This window comes from Elephantulus edwardii, unplaced genomic scaffold, assembly GCF_000299155.1.
Source record: "Elephantulus edwardii isolate Elephantulus edwardi_28Jun2011 unplaced genomic scaffold, EleEdw1.0 scaffold00026, whole genome shotgun sequence".
NCBI lineage: Eukaryota > Metazoa > Chordata > Mammalia > Macroscelidea > Macroscelididae > Elephantulus > Elephantulus edwardii.
In genome coordinates, this window is record NW_006399776.1 from 7,849,850 (window position 1) to 7,868,092 (window position 18,243).

At 37.8% G+C, this 18,243-nt stretch overlaps 1 protein-coding gene across 1 annotated transcript in view; it reads left to right on the forward strand.

Annotated features, from left to right (window-relative positions):
* Window positions 1-15,182, forward strand: part of FSIP1 (fibrous sheath interacting protein 1) — a 186,668-nt gene extending 171,486 nt beyond the window's left edge. The window contains exons 11-12 of the mRNA XM_006883029.1: window positions 10,660-11,170; window positions 15,136-15,182. Of these exons, the coding sequence (XP_006883091.1) occupies window positions 10,660-11,170; window positions 15,136-15,182 (558 nt within the window). The remainder of the gene's footprint in view (window positions 1-10,659; window positions 11,171-15,135) is intronic.
* The last annotated feature ends 3,061 nt before the right edge of the window (window positions 15,183-18,243 follow it).

The window sequence follows — 18,243 nt, forward strand, 5'->3', positions numbered from 1 at the left end:
GGGGAGAGGTGGGTAAAGGAAATAGAAAAGAACTGGTATGAAAAACAACATATATAGACTTTGTAAGTAAACCAGTATAAAATAAATATTTTATTTAAAAAAAACCCAAAACACACAACACACACGCCCACACACCCACACACCCACACCCATACCCTTACCCTAGATTTTTGATACCTTGGAGACTAGCTCCTACACTTGAGTCAAGAAGAACTAATGGAATCTTCAGGGGTAGAGCAGCTCTTCACCAAGACCTGCCTCGCCCGTCTGGTTGAGGAAGCCAATGTTCTGGGCTAGGGTGGTCAGTTCTGCACAGTTACTTTGATATGTGAAGCCCCGTAAAAGACCAGCTTTTAACATCATTGCAACATCTATGGCCACTTGCCTTGACCTACTTCATACTGTCCACAGGTCCTCCCTGATGACTCACTTTCTTGTTTACAGCTTTGTTTCACCCTCAAACCCAATGTTTTACATCGTTCCTCTGGTAATGACCTTTGCTTCTCTTTTGGCTAGAGTTCACATTCTCTTCTGGCCGTACAAGTTTTTTGCTATTCTGGCTAAAAATTAGGCCTGCTGTGCTCTGGCTCAAAGTCCCTGTGTCCCTGATACAGCTTCCTAGGGGAGTGAACTTGCCAGAGTGAGCTTTAAGAGAAAGTAGTCCCATTCCTTCTATGAATCCTCAGTGCTATTGGTACAGACATTAAAGTTAACATCAATTATTTATCTTCCATGATTTTTAGACTTATCTTTCTGGAAAATTTAAGCTAAAGGGTCACAGAGAACACAGGCAATTATTGGTAGGTATTGGGCTCTACTGTGTGAGGAAGTGTGAGAATGGCACAGGACAGAAGAGGATTCAGATCTTTTGTTCAAGGTCAGTTAAAATGAGGATTAGAATCTTCATGCTAAAAAAGGCAAGCTGAGATTATGAGAGTCCAGAAACCATTAACAGAGAAAAACTAGTTTGTGGAGAGGGGAATTTCTTAGGCAAGCGATGAGTTGAGAGGATCACAGAAAGAGAAGTTTGGAGCATATGATGGTGGTTCCTGGTGGTTCCATCTCCAGCTGCACTTGACTCATCTTCATTTATTGCTTTTGGTATCCATAGAATGATCTCTTATATTAGATCTGATACAATTTTCACCTCTTTTTCAACACTTTTGTCTTTTTTTAAAAAAGATATATTTCAGTATAAAGTTTTCTACTCCCTATGGCAAAGACAAAAGAAAACAAAAAATCAACCCCAAAACAAGAGCTAAGAGCTCTGTTGGCCTAGGAAGTAAGGACTTGCACTGTCAACCCAAAGGTAGAACTACCAACTCTTCTGAGGTAGAAAGATGGACACCTTCCTCCCATGCAATTTAGAGTCTCTAAAAACCTGCTGAACGGTCAGCTATGAGTTTGATCTGACTTGACAGCACATAACAACAACAACATAAACTACTACTGAGGTATTGTCAACAGTGGTTGCCACTGAGAGTTGTAAACTCTTATCTTGGTAATTAACAAAGGGTGGGATGTTTTCTAGTTACTTATTCTGAAGTACAACTTGATGTCATAGTAAGCTATTTACATCCATACACTTGCCTTGTTAATCATTTAGACCTTTCTGGCTTTCCACCCTTTCTCACTTGTGATAATGGCATTGGCTTTATAGGGTAATCTTCAGGAACTAAGTTTGGAGAGAGAAAATAAAATGCAATATAAACGGACATCAAAGGGTAAGATTGACTCTGCTGGCTCAGATTGGTGTTCCTTCTGAGGATCTACACCATATCCATAATCCTGATTGCTTTGTCAACAAATCTGCTTGCCATATACCTGGAGACTTTTATGGCCAGGGAAACTCCAGATGTACAGGCTAGAAGAGGAGGCAGGAATGAGAACGGGGAAATCCGTAGTCTGTGTTCCATTTCCAGCAATTGCAGATCACCCTTCTCATCAGATTTAGCTCTGAAACCAAACTGACATTTATCTGGGTGGAGAAGTGTAAATAGTGGGCACCTCAGGGATAGAACTATGACTGCTCTCATCTGAAATAAGCTGAAAGAGAAGGTACTGTGTAAATTTGCATAAGACACTGAGCTGGCCTGGTTAATAAAGTCTAAAATTAAGTGAAATACATTAGAAGAAGAGATTTATATCTGAGAAAATAGAGAGCCAAATGTGAATCAATTGAGAAAACGACGTTTAGAGAATGATAGGAGAACTCATATAGTGAGAAGGAGGCCTGGGGCTTCTGGAGCCAGACTGCTTGGAGTTCAGTCCACCCTTATCACTCACTATCTTGGGCAGATTACTTACTTTCCCAGTGCTTCATTTGGTTTTTCAGTCTGTAAGATGAAAAACAAACAACCAACCAACCAATCAAACAACAAACCACAAGAAAACCCAACCAACAACAAGTAAACATAATACCTTTCTTCTAACTTTTGTTTGGTGAAGATTAAAGGAATAAAAGGAATATGTAGAAAATGTAGAGCAGTTTGGCCCAGGATTGGTGCTTAATAACTTTTAGTTGCTATTATTCTGTAAACTATCCCTGAAAATACCAACAAAACCAGAAAGATGGTGGTCATCACTGTGGATGACATGAGAAATAATACCACACCTGTCCTGGCTGGCTGGCTGGCTGGCTATCTATCTATCTATTTATCTATCTATCTATCTACCTACCTACCTATCATCTATCTCTTTCTCTCTCTTTTTTCTTTCATCATCTATCTATATCTATCATCTAGCTGTGATCTACTTTTCCTGCTGGGGAAGTCTAATACATCTCACTCTGTTTCCATCCATTGGAAAGTTTGTATATTGGTTAAAATAAAAAAGACAATCCATAAATCCATAAAAGGGATACATATAAAACGAAGATGTGAAGAGAGGACATACAATGAGAACAAAATAATTGGGCTCTATCTCTATCTAGTATAACATGAATAATAACTGATCTGTGAAATTTTGGACTATAGAGCTGGTGTGAAAGATAAGTGTTTTGAGATAAGCATTGAACAAATGACTACTTGACATGCTTGAACAGTGAGTCCTTAAGTTGTAAACCTCATTATCTTGAGAGTTTCAAGAATAATTTGGATGACATATATGATTATTTTCCCTCAACTCTCAAAAGTATTTAGGAGTTTCTGTGACAGAGTCTTAGCTTAGTTTGGTTTAGCATTTATAAAAGACATAATAATGGAGTGTGGAGAGGAAGCCAGATTGCCATCGGGAAATATTTTCCAGGTAAGCATTTCTAGTAAATGACTTAAATGCATCTCGTAGTAGATGAGTTTGAATCTCTATGGCTCTAGTAATTTATTGTTATCTTTTTCAGATTCTGAAAAAAGAAATGAACTTTTATACAACCTTGAATTTGTAATACTCTTTTTATTAAAAAAAATTTCCCCCTTCTCTAAAATGATTTAGGCTTCATAAAACCTAGATTAGCTAGATGTTCTGTGCTAGATGGCACATAACAACAACAGCAACAACAACCTCAAATGATAAGTTGGAAATTTTCAAATTTTTGTTTATTTTTATATTAGTTTACTTTTGTTTTAGACCTTAGTGTAAATTTTTATCACAGTAAAAAAAAAAATTGAAGTTGTATTGAACTTTTAAAAACTAAAACAACCTCTTCCCCTGTACCCTCCACCCCTTAGTATTACTCTGCCATGTCAACTACATATAATTTCTTTACATATTTTCCCTTTATTTTAAATCTCTCTTTTGTTTCCTATGACTTGCTTTTCCAGTTGATAAATTTTAGAAGTAGACATTGACTTCTAATGGTAGCTATAATACTACTTTGTACTCCAAACAGCTTTCTCTCTCCCTCATTGCCCTATTTAAATCACAAGCTTTGGTTAACCCAGCCATCAATATTTACATAAAGATTTAGACTCTGTAAATATTACTCACAGCAGAAACAAATAGTATCTTATAATATTATTTTTTCATATCTTATAATGTTATTTACTGTGAAACTTGTTTGCCTTAATTTTTAGTAATTATCTTTTCTTTCTTTTGTCTTGTGTTCTGTGTTTCTGTGAACTATCTTGCCTTTGGAATAACTTTGCTTTTTTTAACCCTTGAGCTAGTAATTGTTGGGTTGGGTTTTTCCCCCCTTCTGCTTAGTTTATTTCATTTACTCAAATATATTATCAGAACAGCCATGCATCTATTGTATCATCTTATTTTTGGCATGTGAAACATTCAAGGATATATTAACCCCATCTTTTCTCAAAATTAATTTTCTATGTCAGGAGCCATTTTGGGTCTTCTTTTTTGCTGCTCCCTGGATTAGATTATACACTTTATGTTCATTATTGCCTCTATCTTTGCTTACACTTTTTTGTCGAGTACGTACTTTATCAGTACGTGAAACAGTGGTGTGTGAAAAGTTTATCCTTGAGTCTTTGATTGTGTGAACATCTCTTTATCCCATTCTTACTCAGTTAATTATTTGGCTGGATGAAGAATTGCAGGTTACACCTAACTTTCCCTCAGAATTTCATAGGTATTTCTCCATTGTCTTTCAATTTATACAATGGTTAGTGAAAAGACTAAGGCCAAGGGACAAGATGCTGTGCTGCAATCCTGAAGCCATGCAGTTCGAGGCCACGAGCTGCTCCATGGGAGAAGGATGGGCGTTCTCTTCCTGTGTGATTAACTGCCTCTGAAAACCTGCTGGAGGGTCAGCTATGGGTTAGTTCTGAATCAACAGTACACAACAAGAATGGCATCAGTGCTTTTTAAAACTGTTTATATTGGTTTGGATACAAGACTCATACATTTTGTTTCATTAATTTACATTATTATTTATATATATTATTATATATATTATTTACAATTGTTTATATACATTGTGCTTTATAAAATCAATCACCTTTGATCTATATCTATTACTCTGTCTCTTTAGGTCTGAATTGGATCTTTCTCTCTCCATCACCTCACCCCCTGCCCCCATCTGCTCACTGAACTCAGCTATCGTAGTGATTTCACCCGTCCCTATTTTCCATCTCTTTGTGCCCCACCCATTCCCCTTTGGACTTTTATACCCATCTTACTAATTATCCTTCTATTTTTACAATAATGATCTTATGTGGAGAATACAAGAAGAATGTCTATTTGTGCTTTCTTGACTATGTAAAGGCATTAGGCTGTGTAGACCAAAACAAATTATGGCTAACATTGAGATGCATGGGAATCCCAGAATACTTAATTGTGTTCATATGGAACGTATACCTACACCAAGAGGTTGTTGTGACAACATAACAATGGACACTGTGTGGCTTAAAATTAAGAAAGGTGTGTGTCAGGGTTATATTCTGTCTCCATACTTATTTAATGTATATGCTGAGTGGTTTATTTGAAGTGCTGGATTCTATAAAGAAAACTATGATATCAAAATTGAAAGAAGATTCATCAATAACCTCATTATGCAGATGACATAACCTTGGTTGCTGAAAATAAGGAGGACTTGAAGCACTTGCTGCAGAAGGCTAAACACTGCAGCTTTCAACATGGATTGCATCTCAATGTCAAGAAAACAAAAAAATCCTTGCCATTTTGTGATTGGCTTATCAGTCTTTTCCTTGTGGAGGCCCTGTAATATACTGTAGAATATTATTCATTATGAGACGTTTGTCTGAGATGTCATTGGAAAAAAAATTTATGCACAGAGGTACTTCATTTTTAGAAAATCCCATTAATTGATGTTATTCCCTCCTTGTGTATTTTTGGCTGTCTTTGCAAGGCATAGGCTAGTGCTTCTAAGTGTGACCCGTTTTGTCTCATGATCTTTATGGTTTGGGCTTTACCCCTAGTACTCTGGTCCTCCTTGAGTTGAGTTTTATGTAAGGTGTGAGATGTGAATCCTGCTTCAGCTTTCTGCAAGTAGATGTCTTGTTTTGACGGCATCATTTGTTAAGGAGGTTGTCATTTCCTCATTTGATAGGTTTTGTTTTCTTGTCAAAAACCAATTAGCCATAGGTAGATAGGCTAATTCTTGGGTTCTTGATTCTGTTCCACTGGTCTATATGTCTCTCATTTTACCAATACTATGTTGTTTTGGTCACTATGGCTGTGTAGTTTTGAGGCTAGGGAGTGGCTCCCACTTCATTTTTGTTTCAAGTTCTTTTTCTTTTCCTAATATACTGGCCAATTATTTTTTCTCTTTGAAAAATAAGGTTGGTAGCTGTATTGGGATTGCTTTAAACACATAGATGGCTTTTGGTAAATTGCCATTTTCACTATATTGAGTATTCCTATTTATGAACAGGGAATATTTTTCTGTTTAGTTAGATCTCTTATTGTTTCATGTAGTAGTGTTTTGTAGTTTCCTTATAAAAGTTTTTAGTGTCTCTAGTTTCTTCTTGCATGTGTTCTTTACTACTGTAGAAAAATCTCACTGATTTTTATTTTCATTTTTTAAATTTTTATTGACAATGTTGATTAGTACGCTGAAGACCAGGTTCCCCCTGACTGATGCACTCCCTATCCAGGGTGGGGACAGCCCCAGGTACTTCCTTCCATATAATGCCTTTTTTGATTCTAGGTCTTTTGCATGAGATCTGTATTTTTCTGGGAAAGTTTTGAGATACTCTCTTTGTTTCTGGTGTTTGGAGATTTTATAGTGATGAGTCTTTGGCAAAGATGTTTGGTGAGGAGGATGGCACCAAGTGAATTCTTTCTGAATTGTAGGAGTTTGTCTCCTTAAGAAATTTTACATAAACAAATTAAGTAAATTTTCAATTAAAATACTTAACACCATACAATGACCACACATTCTGAAGGCCCCTGATTTTGTGTGATCTTGGAAACGAAACAAGACTGAGATCTGATTAATACTTGAATGAGATATCTGCACTGTCAACACAAAGGTATACACCACAAAGGAATCCACCAGCTTCTCTGTGGGAGAAAGATAGGAAATCTCTTTCTGTGTCATTGGTTACCTTTGAAAATCCACTGGAAAGTCACATATAGGTCAATTCCAACTCCACAATATACAACAACAACAACAACTAGTCTTTAAAGGTTCCATAGTTCTGCAATGGTTAAATGTTTGGTTGCTAACTGAAAAAGTGGTAGTGGTTGGAACTCACCAGTATCTCTATTGGAGAAAAGACAGTATTCAGTCTGCTCCAATAAAAACCATAGCCCAGAAAACCCTGTGGAACAGTTCTCCTCTGTCATCCCACTGTAAGTTGGAATTGACAGTACCCAACAATACAACAGCATCAGATTACCTCCATCTTCTAGTTCCCTAATAGGATGTAGGGAATGCTACTGATAATTAGCTCTTGACATTGTGGCAGTTGTTGTTGTTAGATGCCATTCAGTCAACTAAGACTCACAGATCCTCTATGAACAATAGGTCTGAACCCTGCCCTCTCCCGTGTTATCCTCACAGTCTCTGATACGCTCAAGCTTATTGTTACAGCCACTGTATCAGTCCATCTTGTTGAAGATCTTCCTCTTTTTCTCTGACCCTTCACTTTCCCCACATGATGTGTTTTTCTAAGAACTAGTCCTTCCTGAAAATATGTCCAGAGTATCTGAGATGATATCCTTGCCTCTAAGTGCACCCTGGTTGCACTTTCTCCAAGACAAACTACTTCTTTTGGCAGTCCATGGGGTTTTTAGTACTTTTCTGGAACAGAATAATTCAAAGACATCTATTTTTCTTCTGTCATCTCGTTTCTTACTCGATGGCACTTAACAACAATAACAACAACATTTGTATTTATTGTTCAACTTTCATATACATAAGAAGCAATTTAAAAGACATGATTTAGGTCAGGTGCCCCTTAGTCTTTAAACTGACAAACTTGTTCTTTTTAGTGATATTATGGTAATGGTGGAAAAACACACATCTGAATGCCCTAAATATTTAGTGCCTAACAGTAGAGTGAAACTCTTGTTTGTTGACATGTATATTAACTTTTAGGTTGAATTTGTGAGTTTTTACTATCAGATTAATGAAAAATATGTTTCCAGATAATTTATTACTTTCACATTCATAGTTTTTTTGTTAGGTATGTTATTGTTGTTGTTGTTATGTGCCGTTGAGTCGTTTTTGACTCATAGCGACCCTATGCACAACAGCTCTAAACCCTGCTCTATCCTGCGACAACCACACTGCCTCTGACACACCCATCCCGATTACCCCATTCACCGAATCAATCCATCTCATAGAGGGTCTTCCCCTCCTGCGCTGTCCCTCCTCCCTCCCAAGCATGATGTCCCTCTCCAAGGACCCGTCCCTCCTGGCAACATGTCCAAAGTATATCAGACGAAGCCCCAGAATCCTTGCCTCCAAGGAGCAGCTTGGTTTAATCCTCTCCAAGATGAATCTGTTTGTTTTCCTGGCAGTCCATGGTACATTCAGTACCCTTCTCCAGCACCACAGCTCAAAAGCATCCACTATCCTTCTGTCCTCCCTAGTCATTGTCCAACTCTCTGATGCATAACAAGCGATTGCAAATACCATGGCCTGTATCAGGCGCACCTTAGTCTCCAGAGAGACACCATTGCTCCTGAGTACTTTAGAGAGGTCCCTAACAGCAGACTTTCCCATCGCGATACGCTTTTTGATTTCCTGACTGCTGGTGCCAAGAGTGTTGACTGTGGAGCTGAACAAACTGAAGCTGTGAACAATCTCAATCTCTTCGTCATCCATCCTGACGCTGCCAATTGGTCCAGTGGTGAGAATCTTTGTCTTCTTGACATTGAGCCTCAGTCCATACTGAAGGCTGCAGTCCTTGACCCTTCGCAGCAAGTGCATGAGGTCCTCCTCAGTTTCAGCAAGCAGGGTTGTGTCATCTGCATAACGCAGATTGTTAATAGATCTTCCACCGATCCTGATGCCACAAGTCTCCTTGTAGAGCCCAGCCTCTCGAATAATCTGCTCTGTATACATGTTTAAAAGGTATGGAGACAGGATGCATCCCTGGTGTACACCCTTCCCAATACTGAACCATGCAGTGTTACCCTGCTCTGTTCTGACTACTGCCTCTTGGTCCAAGTATAGGTTTCGCATTAGCACAATAGGCTTTAATATGTTGTTGTTGTGTACCGTTGATTTACAGAGAGAGTTAATCAGACAGAAGAAGATTGCCTATTCTCCCACAGATTAACTGGTGGATTCTAACCATGTGCCTTTGTTATGACAGTGCAACTCTTTACCACTAGGCCACCAGAGTTCCAAGGAAGTGAATTGTAATTTTAAATCACTTATATAATTTATGAAAAACTTGCTTTATCTGCTACTCTTTGTTAATCACCTTAGAAGTAATATATAGTGATGAAGAGTTAATTGTCCTAGTTCCAATAACTGAGATTTCCCCCCCTTAGTATTTTCCATATGTTGTTGTTGTTATGTGCCGTCGAGTCGCTTAGAATATTAATGTTTACTGTGTACTTTCAAAATGTGATAATATTTTTGCTGTCATTGACTTTACTGAGTCAGAAATTAAGATGAAGGCTCTTCATGCTTAAATTTTCTTACACACAAAACTGTTCCTAGACAATTCACTTCCCGGAAAAGCAGGATTAGTATTTTCTTACCTATTTTACTTTGTAAAATTGGAAGATTTTGATTTTTGGGGGGAAGGGAAAGGTCTTTTTAAAGTTAAAATAAAGCATCTTATTATGTCTTAATTCCTTATCTTTTAGAGATTGTTGCAATTTAAGTGGCACGCTGGTCAGTTGAATTTGTATAGAACTATAATTTGGTTTAATTTATTTTATCTATTTCCTACTACTGGGCAGACACAGCTACTACTAGGAGAAAACATGTTTTTAAATCTTTAAGATCTCGGTTTTTGGGAAAAGGCCCACCCTGATAACTTTCATAAGCAGAGATTAAATGGATATGATCAGATGTTCCTCCCAGAATGCCCCACTCCTGTAATGCCCCTGGCCTCAGCCTGAATCTGTAGCTTTGGAGTAGCTACACATCTCAGGATGCACCACTTGTCCTCCCTTCCTTTCCTGTCATCAGTAAGAATGTCAGCAGCCTAAAACTGTGGAGAAGCATAGGTGTGATGAAGCTGGGTGGGCAAGTGTGGTCTTCCTTATTTGCTTCATGTCAGGGAATTGAGTGGGAGTGTGGTCACACTTTGAGAGGGAGTTGGGCAATCTCCTCATGCAATTTATTGCCTCTGAAAACCCACTGGAGGGTCACACTGAGAAATGGATGGAGACAGGAAAACACTTCCTGGAGATTCTGACAGGATCCCTGGTTATAGAAAAGGTGGTGGCCTACTTCTGTGCTTTATATCTCAACGTTCTTTTTTAAAAAAATGATGTTTTAAATGTCTTCCTTTCAGTCTAAGTTATTTCTCTTCCACCTATCAAAAGGGAATTGGTGATTTACTGGTGCACTAATTTCTTTCCATCAATGGTATGACACTTTTCCCTGAATTTTTATATATGTGGTTGATTTTGAATGTCTTATTCATGTTTCCAAAGGCTGTATATTTATCTGGCTCTTTTTGATACTTTAACATGAATTGTTTCCCTATGTGAGTGTTTTGTATGAGGAAATTCAGGCACTTCTGGTTATATTGTATAATTGGAAGCTTACCAAAAAGGAAATGGTGTTTATTCAATCAATTGACTATGAAAATTTTTGCTTTATTTCATCAGTTAAACTCAACACCACTGCTCTCTGAGGAACAATTAAAATCTCTTCTGGATGAATGCATTTACAAACAGAACTCCATGATTAGACTTTCTTCAGAAAGAGAAAACAAAGACACTGAGGATACAATGTCTGAGTTCCCCCCACTTTTCAGATTGATTCTTCCTGAGCTACTAAGTGGATCAGAAACAGGGATCAGAAAGACTGAGGCAGAAGATGCAAATATCTTGGAGTTTGTGGAAGGTGAAACACCTCATGGCTACTATCTCACGAAAGCCTTGACTGGGCATTGCATGTCACAGGTCATTGTCACTGAGGGAGAGAATATGAAATGCCTCCCACTGTTTACGGATGAGGTTGTTAGTGACACAGAAGATTACTATATGTCAAAAGCTATTGGCATTGGGAGACTGAAAAGGCCCTCTTTCTTGGATGATTTGCTGAATGACACCAATGAGAACCTTTCATCAGAAGATCAGCATTTGAATCTCAGTTCTCCCTCAAAACCCAAAACAGGTGAGATTTGGAGAGTATATATTTTGGTGTATAATTCTTACCAAGTATCTCAATGTAAAGATATAGTTTAAGGTAGTTTGGGATGAGAGGTACATTGTAAGTCACACAATGACTTACCATAATTATCAATGTTCTGGTGAGATCAAGATTGAGATTATCACTGTGTACATTGTAAGTCACACGATGACTTACCATAATTATCAATGTTCTGGTGAGATCAAGATTGAGATTATCACTGTTCGGGGTGTTTGTGTTATTTGTTTGTTTCTTTTTAGATTGTCACTCTTGTGAATACATTAGTCTTGATGTTAATTAATTCTCTCATCCAGAAAACAGTGCTAATTTCAGAAGAAAAGATAAATTAGGTTGAATGGAAATTAATACTTTGAATAGATTTGTTTAGCATTTCAAATTCCAAGCATCAGTGATGAAAATTTATTCCAAGAAATATATTTGCAAAGTGCCATTTATTATTGTGCTTGTATTAATTTTGTGTACGGACTTCCAGTCCCAGTGTACTCATACATTTTCAGTTTGTTGAAACTTTTGGTATGGTCCAGTATTGGATTTTACAATCTTATAAAATTTGTCAGGTTTTGACAATAACGGAATAAAATGTATTCAGGTGTTAGTTTAAGTCTTTTGACAAGTCTATTTTCACAGTTTCAACTTTTACTTCTTTTGTTGTTATTAGATGCTGTCAAGTAGACTATGACCCATAGCAATCCTATAAGTAGCAGACATGAACTCTCTCCTATCCTGTGTCATCCTCACACTTTCTGACATGCTTGAACCCATTGCAGCAGTCACTGTGTCAGTCCATCTCATTGAAGGTCTTCCTCTCTTCCGCTGACCCTCCACCTTTCCAAGAATGATGTCCCTCTCTAAGGAATAGCCTCTCCTAGCAACATGTCCACAGTATGTGAGATGAATTTGATCATCTTTGCCTCCAAGGAGCACTCTGGCCGTACTTTGTTGAAGATGTATTTGTTCCTTTGGCAGTCCATGGGTGTTCAGTACTCTTTTCCAACACCACAGGCTCAAGGGCATCAATCATTCTTCTGTCATCCTTGTTCATCGTGCAGCTCTCAGATGTATAGCAAGTGATTGAAAACAAGTGAGAGATGAAAAAAAAAATCTCTCGTCCTGATTACTTTTTCTTGCTTATTAAATCTATGTCTGTTACCTATGAAACCTATAATATGTTAATTCTAAAGTAATTTCTAAGTCCCTATTTCTGACTGCAAGGCAGGTAACTCCATCTGGATGTGGCCTCAAAGGATTTTTTTTTTCAAAATAATTTCTTTATCATTTCCTCTCAACTCAGATTTCACTCTTGGCTTTGCTCCCTTTGTTTTCTTCATCCTCAGACTCATCACCAGAGCTTTTGTTGACTTGTCCCCATCCTAGTGGTATTCAGACATTTCAGCAAGTAGCATATGATCCTTCAGACCAGTGGTACTGAAGAAAGTACAAACTGTATGGAAGGAATGGAATTTTTTTTTAATAAAAAGACTGGAAGTTGGTGGAATATCAGTTGAAATGTTACAACGAAGGGATGCAGAGCTGGATGTGCTTTCCTCATCTACACCAAGAACTATGAAAGAAAACTTCCTGGATGACTGACTAGAACAGATCCATATTTGTGCCCATTCCAGGTAGAGGTAGTCCAACAGAATACAGAAGCCACTGAACATTATCATTAATATCACACTCAAATAAAATCTTGGTGAAGATTATTCAAAACCAACTGGAGACGTATATCAACAGGGAACTGCCAGAAGTTCAAGCTAGATTCAGAAGAGGACCTGGGATGAGAGGCTGTAATTGCTGACATCGGGTGAAAGCAGGGAATGCTATAAAAATGTTTATTGTGTTTTATTGACAATATAAAGACATTTCCTGTGTGTATTACAACAGATTGGCCAGCCAGCTGTCCTCAAATTGGTTAGCACACCCACGGCTGCATCTGTTGATCGAAACAAATCAGTTGGAGGAGAGCTGTCTGATCCATGGATTGGAAGAAGTTCATATTTGTTCCCATTCCCGAGAAAGGTGAACCAACTGAATGTGGAAGCTATCAAACAATATCATTAATATCACATGCAAACAAAATACTGCTAAAGATATTAAAAAATGGCTAGAACAGAACATAGATAGGGAACTTCAAGATGTTAAGGCAGGATTTGGAAGAAGCTGTGGCACCAGGGATATCTTTGCTGATGTCAGATGGGTCCTGGCTGAAAGTAAATACAGAATAATGTCTATTTATACTTTATTGACTATACAAAGGCATTTGATGATGTTGATGATTACAAGCTATGACTAATATTGAGGAGAATGGCAATCTCAGGGTACTTAATTATGCTCATGAGAAACCTGCACCTAGACCAAGAGGCTGTTTTGAGAATAGAGCAAGGGAACATTGTTGTTGTTGTTATGTGCATGGTTTAAAATGAAAAAGAGCAGTGTGTCAGGGTTGTATCCTCTCTCTGTACCTATTCAATCTGTATGTTGAGCAAATTCTTGAGAAGCTGGATTCTCTATGAAGAAGAATGTGGTATCAAGATCAGAGAAAAACTCACCCAGTAACCTGTGTTGTGCAGATGATACAAGCTTGCTTGCTGAAAGAGAGGAAGACTTGAAGCATTTGTTGCAGAAGAACACAGCCATCTCAATGTCAAGGAAAAATAAAATTCTTGCCACCAGACTGATAGGTAATATTATGATATATGGAGAAAAAAGTGAAACTGTCAACAACCTCATATTACTTGGATCCACAGTCAACACCCTTGATACTAGCAGCCAGGAAATGAGGAGATATATTGCACTAAGAAAGTCAGCAATTAGGGACCTTTCAAAAGTGTTGAGGAGTAATGATCTCAGTGTGAGGACTAAGGTGCATCTCATTCAGGCTACGGCCTTTCTGATCACTTGCTATGCATCTGAGAGCTGGAGAATGAATGAGGTTTATAGAAGAATTAATGCCTTTGAGCTGTGGTGTTGGAGAAGAGTACTGAACATCCCATCGACAGCCAAAAGAACAAACATATGTCTTGGAGAAAGTGCAGCCAGAGTGCTCTTTGCAGGCAAGGATGATAAAATTTAGCCTCATGTACTTAGGGTGTGTTACTTGGAGGGGCTGTTCCTTGCAGACGGACATGATGCTTGGAAAGGCTGAAGGTCGGCAAAGGAGAGGAAGACTCTCACCTGGGTGGATTGACAGTAACTCCTGCAGTGGGCTCTAGTGTGTCAGGAAATGTGAGGATGGTGCAGGACAGGACAGTGTTCTGATCTGTTGTTCGTAGGGTCACTATGGGTTGTCCTAGACTTGATGGCACCTGACAACAGCAATAACATTATAACAAATTATGGATAACATGGTGAAGAATGAGAATTTCAGAACACCAAATTGTATTCCTATAGAACCCATATATAGACCAACAATGAGATACCACATGACTTAAATCAGGAAAGGTGTGTATCAGCGTTGTATTGTTTAATCACACACAACCTGTATAAGATTCTTGTTAGGTTAGAAAAACGTTCCCATTCTATTTCTGTTAGTGTCATAAGTTTCCCCTCACACTGAAGAAATGAAAAGCAGTTTTTACTCTAAATAAAACATTTACTTTTTGATTCCATCTTACTTTCCTAAAACTTAGTATAAAGCAAAAAAAAAAAAAGAATTTTAATTTCTGCCTCTGGTCTCATAGTCATTTTAGTTTTCAAAATCCCAAAATGTCTCCCTTGACTATAAGTTCAATGAGGGGAAGTACTTATTCTTGCAATTTTTTGTATATAGTTTATAGTGGTGATTCAATATATATAAAATAAGAATGTGAGGATTGTTTTATGGGTAAAAGGGTTTAATATTTTTATAAGTAACTTTCTAATTAATAATTAATATGCAAATTTCTGATTATGTAATAATTTGGCGGGTTTCTTTGTTTTTTTATGTGCAGATGAACTGAAGATTGAAGATGTGACAGAAGAATATAAAGAATCTTAATTAAGCAGAGACTTGCAGGGGTATTTTTTGAAATTGGTAAATTATAACATCTTTATATTTTTTAGTTCTTTGAGTTGAGTGATTACATCATAGCAACCATTTCTTGATAGTACTTTTGTCAACAAGTTTTATTTCCTTGATGTTTTTGAGACTTGTCATGTAATATGGCTCAATGGTTATTCTTCACTGAAATTCTTGGGGAAATTGTTATTACTTGGTCTTAAGATCAGGGTTGCATTATAGAAACTAATGTCTTAATTCATGTGTGCTGTGGTCAAGCTAGCTAAAGTGCTATGATTATTTTGTATTTTATTTAATATATTTTAACCTTACTGTAGTTCAGAGTTTGTGGTCTGTTTGTTTTGACCTTCGTTTCCTTCTGTCCAATGTCTCTTGCCAGAGAGAGAAACAAATTTCTTCAACAAAACAATATTACAATGGCATGTACTGTCATATTAGCAGTACTGCTTCCTTCAGTCAAGGTGTGATGGAATTACTTGATTTGTTACTTTCCATTTGAGACTTCCAGGGTACAGTGAATAAAGATCAGCTACTTCATTTCTTTGATACTCTTTCAGGAAAAAAATGATTTGCCTTTAAGTCAGTAGCTTTAATTCATGAAAAAGTAGAACTGTAAATTCAATTGATTTCTAAGGTGAAAAAAGTTCTGAATGTTGTGTTGCCTTGATGAAGGTTAGAGTGGTATGTAATACTATTATTCTTTTGTGTGTGTGTGTGCCTATGTTCATCTATTCATGTAAGATAATATGACTAGTCACATAAAATTTCCTTGACTTTTCTTTATTTTTAAAAAAATTTTTATGCTGATTTATTTACAAAGTTCCAGTACATTGTTTTTCACACAAAATCTTTCCCATTTCCTTCACCTCACATCAAATTGTGCGACTCTATGATTAACACCCCTCCTCCCTGCCCATCCTCACTGCTCTGCTTCTACCTCCTGCCCCTTTGGATCCTGATTCTCATTCTACAATAATGGTTTCATACAGTATTTGTCCTTATGGTACTGAGTTAGTTCACTCAGCATAATGCTCTCCAGTCCCTCCCAAGTTAGGTAATAATTTACAAAATCATTGCTCCTGTGTGCTGTGTAGTATTCCATTGCGTGAATGTATCCTGACTTCTCCTCAATCCATTTCTTTGTGGTTGGACATCTGGACTGTTTCCCTGTTCTTGCAATGATGGACATTGGTGTACAAGTCTTCATTTGAGTCTCAGTTCTCATTTTCTCGAGGTCTTTTCCTTTTGTTGTTATTTCAGTTTATATTTACAGAATCCATTCAATGATTTAGAATAATTTTGTTTTTTATATTGATGACCATCCTCACATGCAGAGAGAGAGATTAATTTCTTGATTTTCTCTTAACAGAGCCAATAGCTCTAAGAATAACTGTTCTCAGAAAAACAAATGGAAAAAAATATCTCCAGGTCAGCACTACAAAGGAATAAGTAGGTAATGGTTTCACATGGCTTCGGAGCATGTGTCTGTGACCCATAGCTTCCTCTCTTGGTGGATTTTCAGTGGCAGTTCAGTGGCACAGGAGGAGATTGCCCATCTTTCTCCTGCAGTGTTGCTGGTGGCCTCAAAGCTCATTTCTTCCAGATTGCAGCACAGTTTTTTACCACTAGGCCACCAAAGAAAGGCACATTGATTTAAAGGCAAGTTGATCTTTTAAAGTTAAATGCCATCATTTTAAAGTTTCCCTCTGTGCCTAGGTGCCCTTAAACAAGACAGTGAAGATAAATTATGGAAGAAAAAAAAATGCTAATTACCTTGAGAATGCATTTGGGAGGTTCCAATTTGAGGTTTTTCTTCTATGATCCTTTGGAAACTACTAGTACTACTTTTATTGTAAATTCCCCATAGGATCCAAGGTTTATTGCCCTTCAATCTAACTCTCCCTGAAACTACAATAAACTCTTTTTAGAGGAACAAGCAATTACCTCAGTGATGTAGTTTTAATTTTTAACAAGTCTTTTATTTCATTATAGCCTGTTGATCTGAAGGTCAGTTTCAGAGTGAATATAGAACATGCCCTGAAAAAAAGTTGTAGTTTTAGTCCCTTTTTATGTCCTCATCTTGATATACTCAGTCACTTTTGTCCTGTCATCTTAAAGTGCTATGGATTCTCCTTCTGTACTTAATAATTTGAGCTATTCTGAGACAAAACAATGTATTTGCTTCTGATTCCTTTACACAAGCAGTTCTCCAAACTCTACACCCACTACTAATGCTGCCAGCTCTGCTTTACCTGAGAGTTAGAGAATGGTTAGGGAATTTATATGTTTCATGCAACCTCAGAGAGGTGTGTGTTTAGAATAAGCAAGGAAAAAAATCAGAAAGGGGGAAAAATCCCATTTTGCTGTCCTTTATAGTGTTCGTTGTTGTTGTTGTTATATGCTTGGAACCAACTCACAGTTGACCCTCCATGATTTATGAGGCTATAAATCTGACAAGAGGAGATCACCCATCTTTCTCCCACAGAGTAGCTGGTGGATTACAATCACCTACTTCTGAGTTGGCAGCTCAACTCTTTACTCAGGAAGCCACCAGAGGTCCCAAGTATTAGGTGGACCTTAAAACCAGAAGTTTTACCCTGCCCATAAGATTGGTTCTTCTGTTCTTACTATATACTGTTGTTGTTATGTGCTGCGAGTCGCCTGTGGCTCATAGCTCAGGTAAATGCGAGCTAGAGGTCTGGCAGGTCAAGGCGGCTCCAGGAACTGGTGGGCACACGTGGAAGGTGAGGAATAGAAATTTTCAGAAGGGAAGGAGAGGGCCCAGTGGGGGGGACTTCAGCAACCCCCACCCTACAGGTAAATGCGACCTAGAGGCTTGGCAGGTCGAGGCCCTCGGACCAGGAAAACAATTCATACAGTCCAGATCTACAGGACACATCACCTTTGCTTGGGCAACATTTACCCCTAAACGCAAGAGACACTGGTCACAGCATAAGAAATTGTCAGCAGCTGAAGTGTTTGGAATCACAGAAGCCCATAAAGCTTGAGATATAAGCTGTCAGATCTAGGGCTGGACACC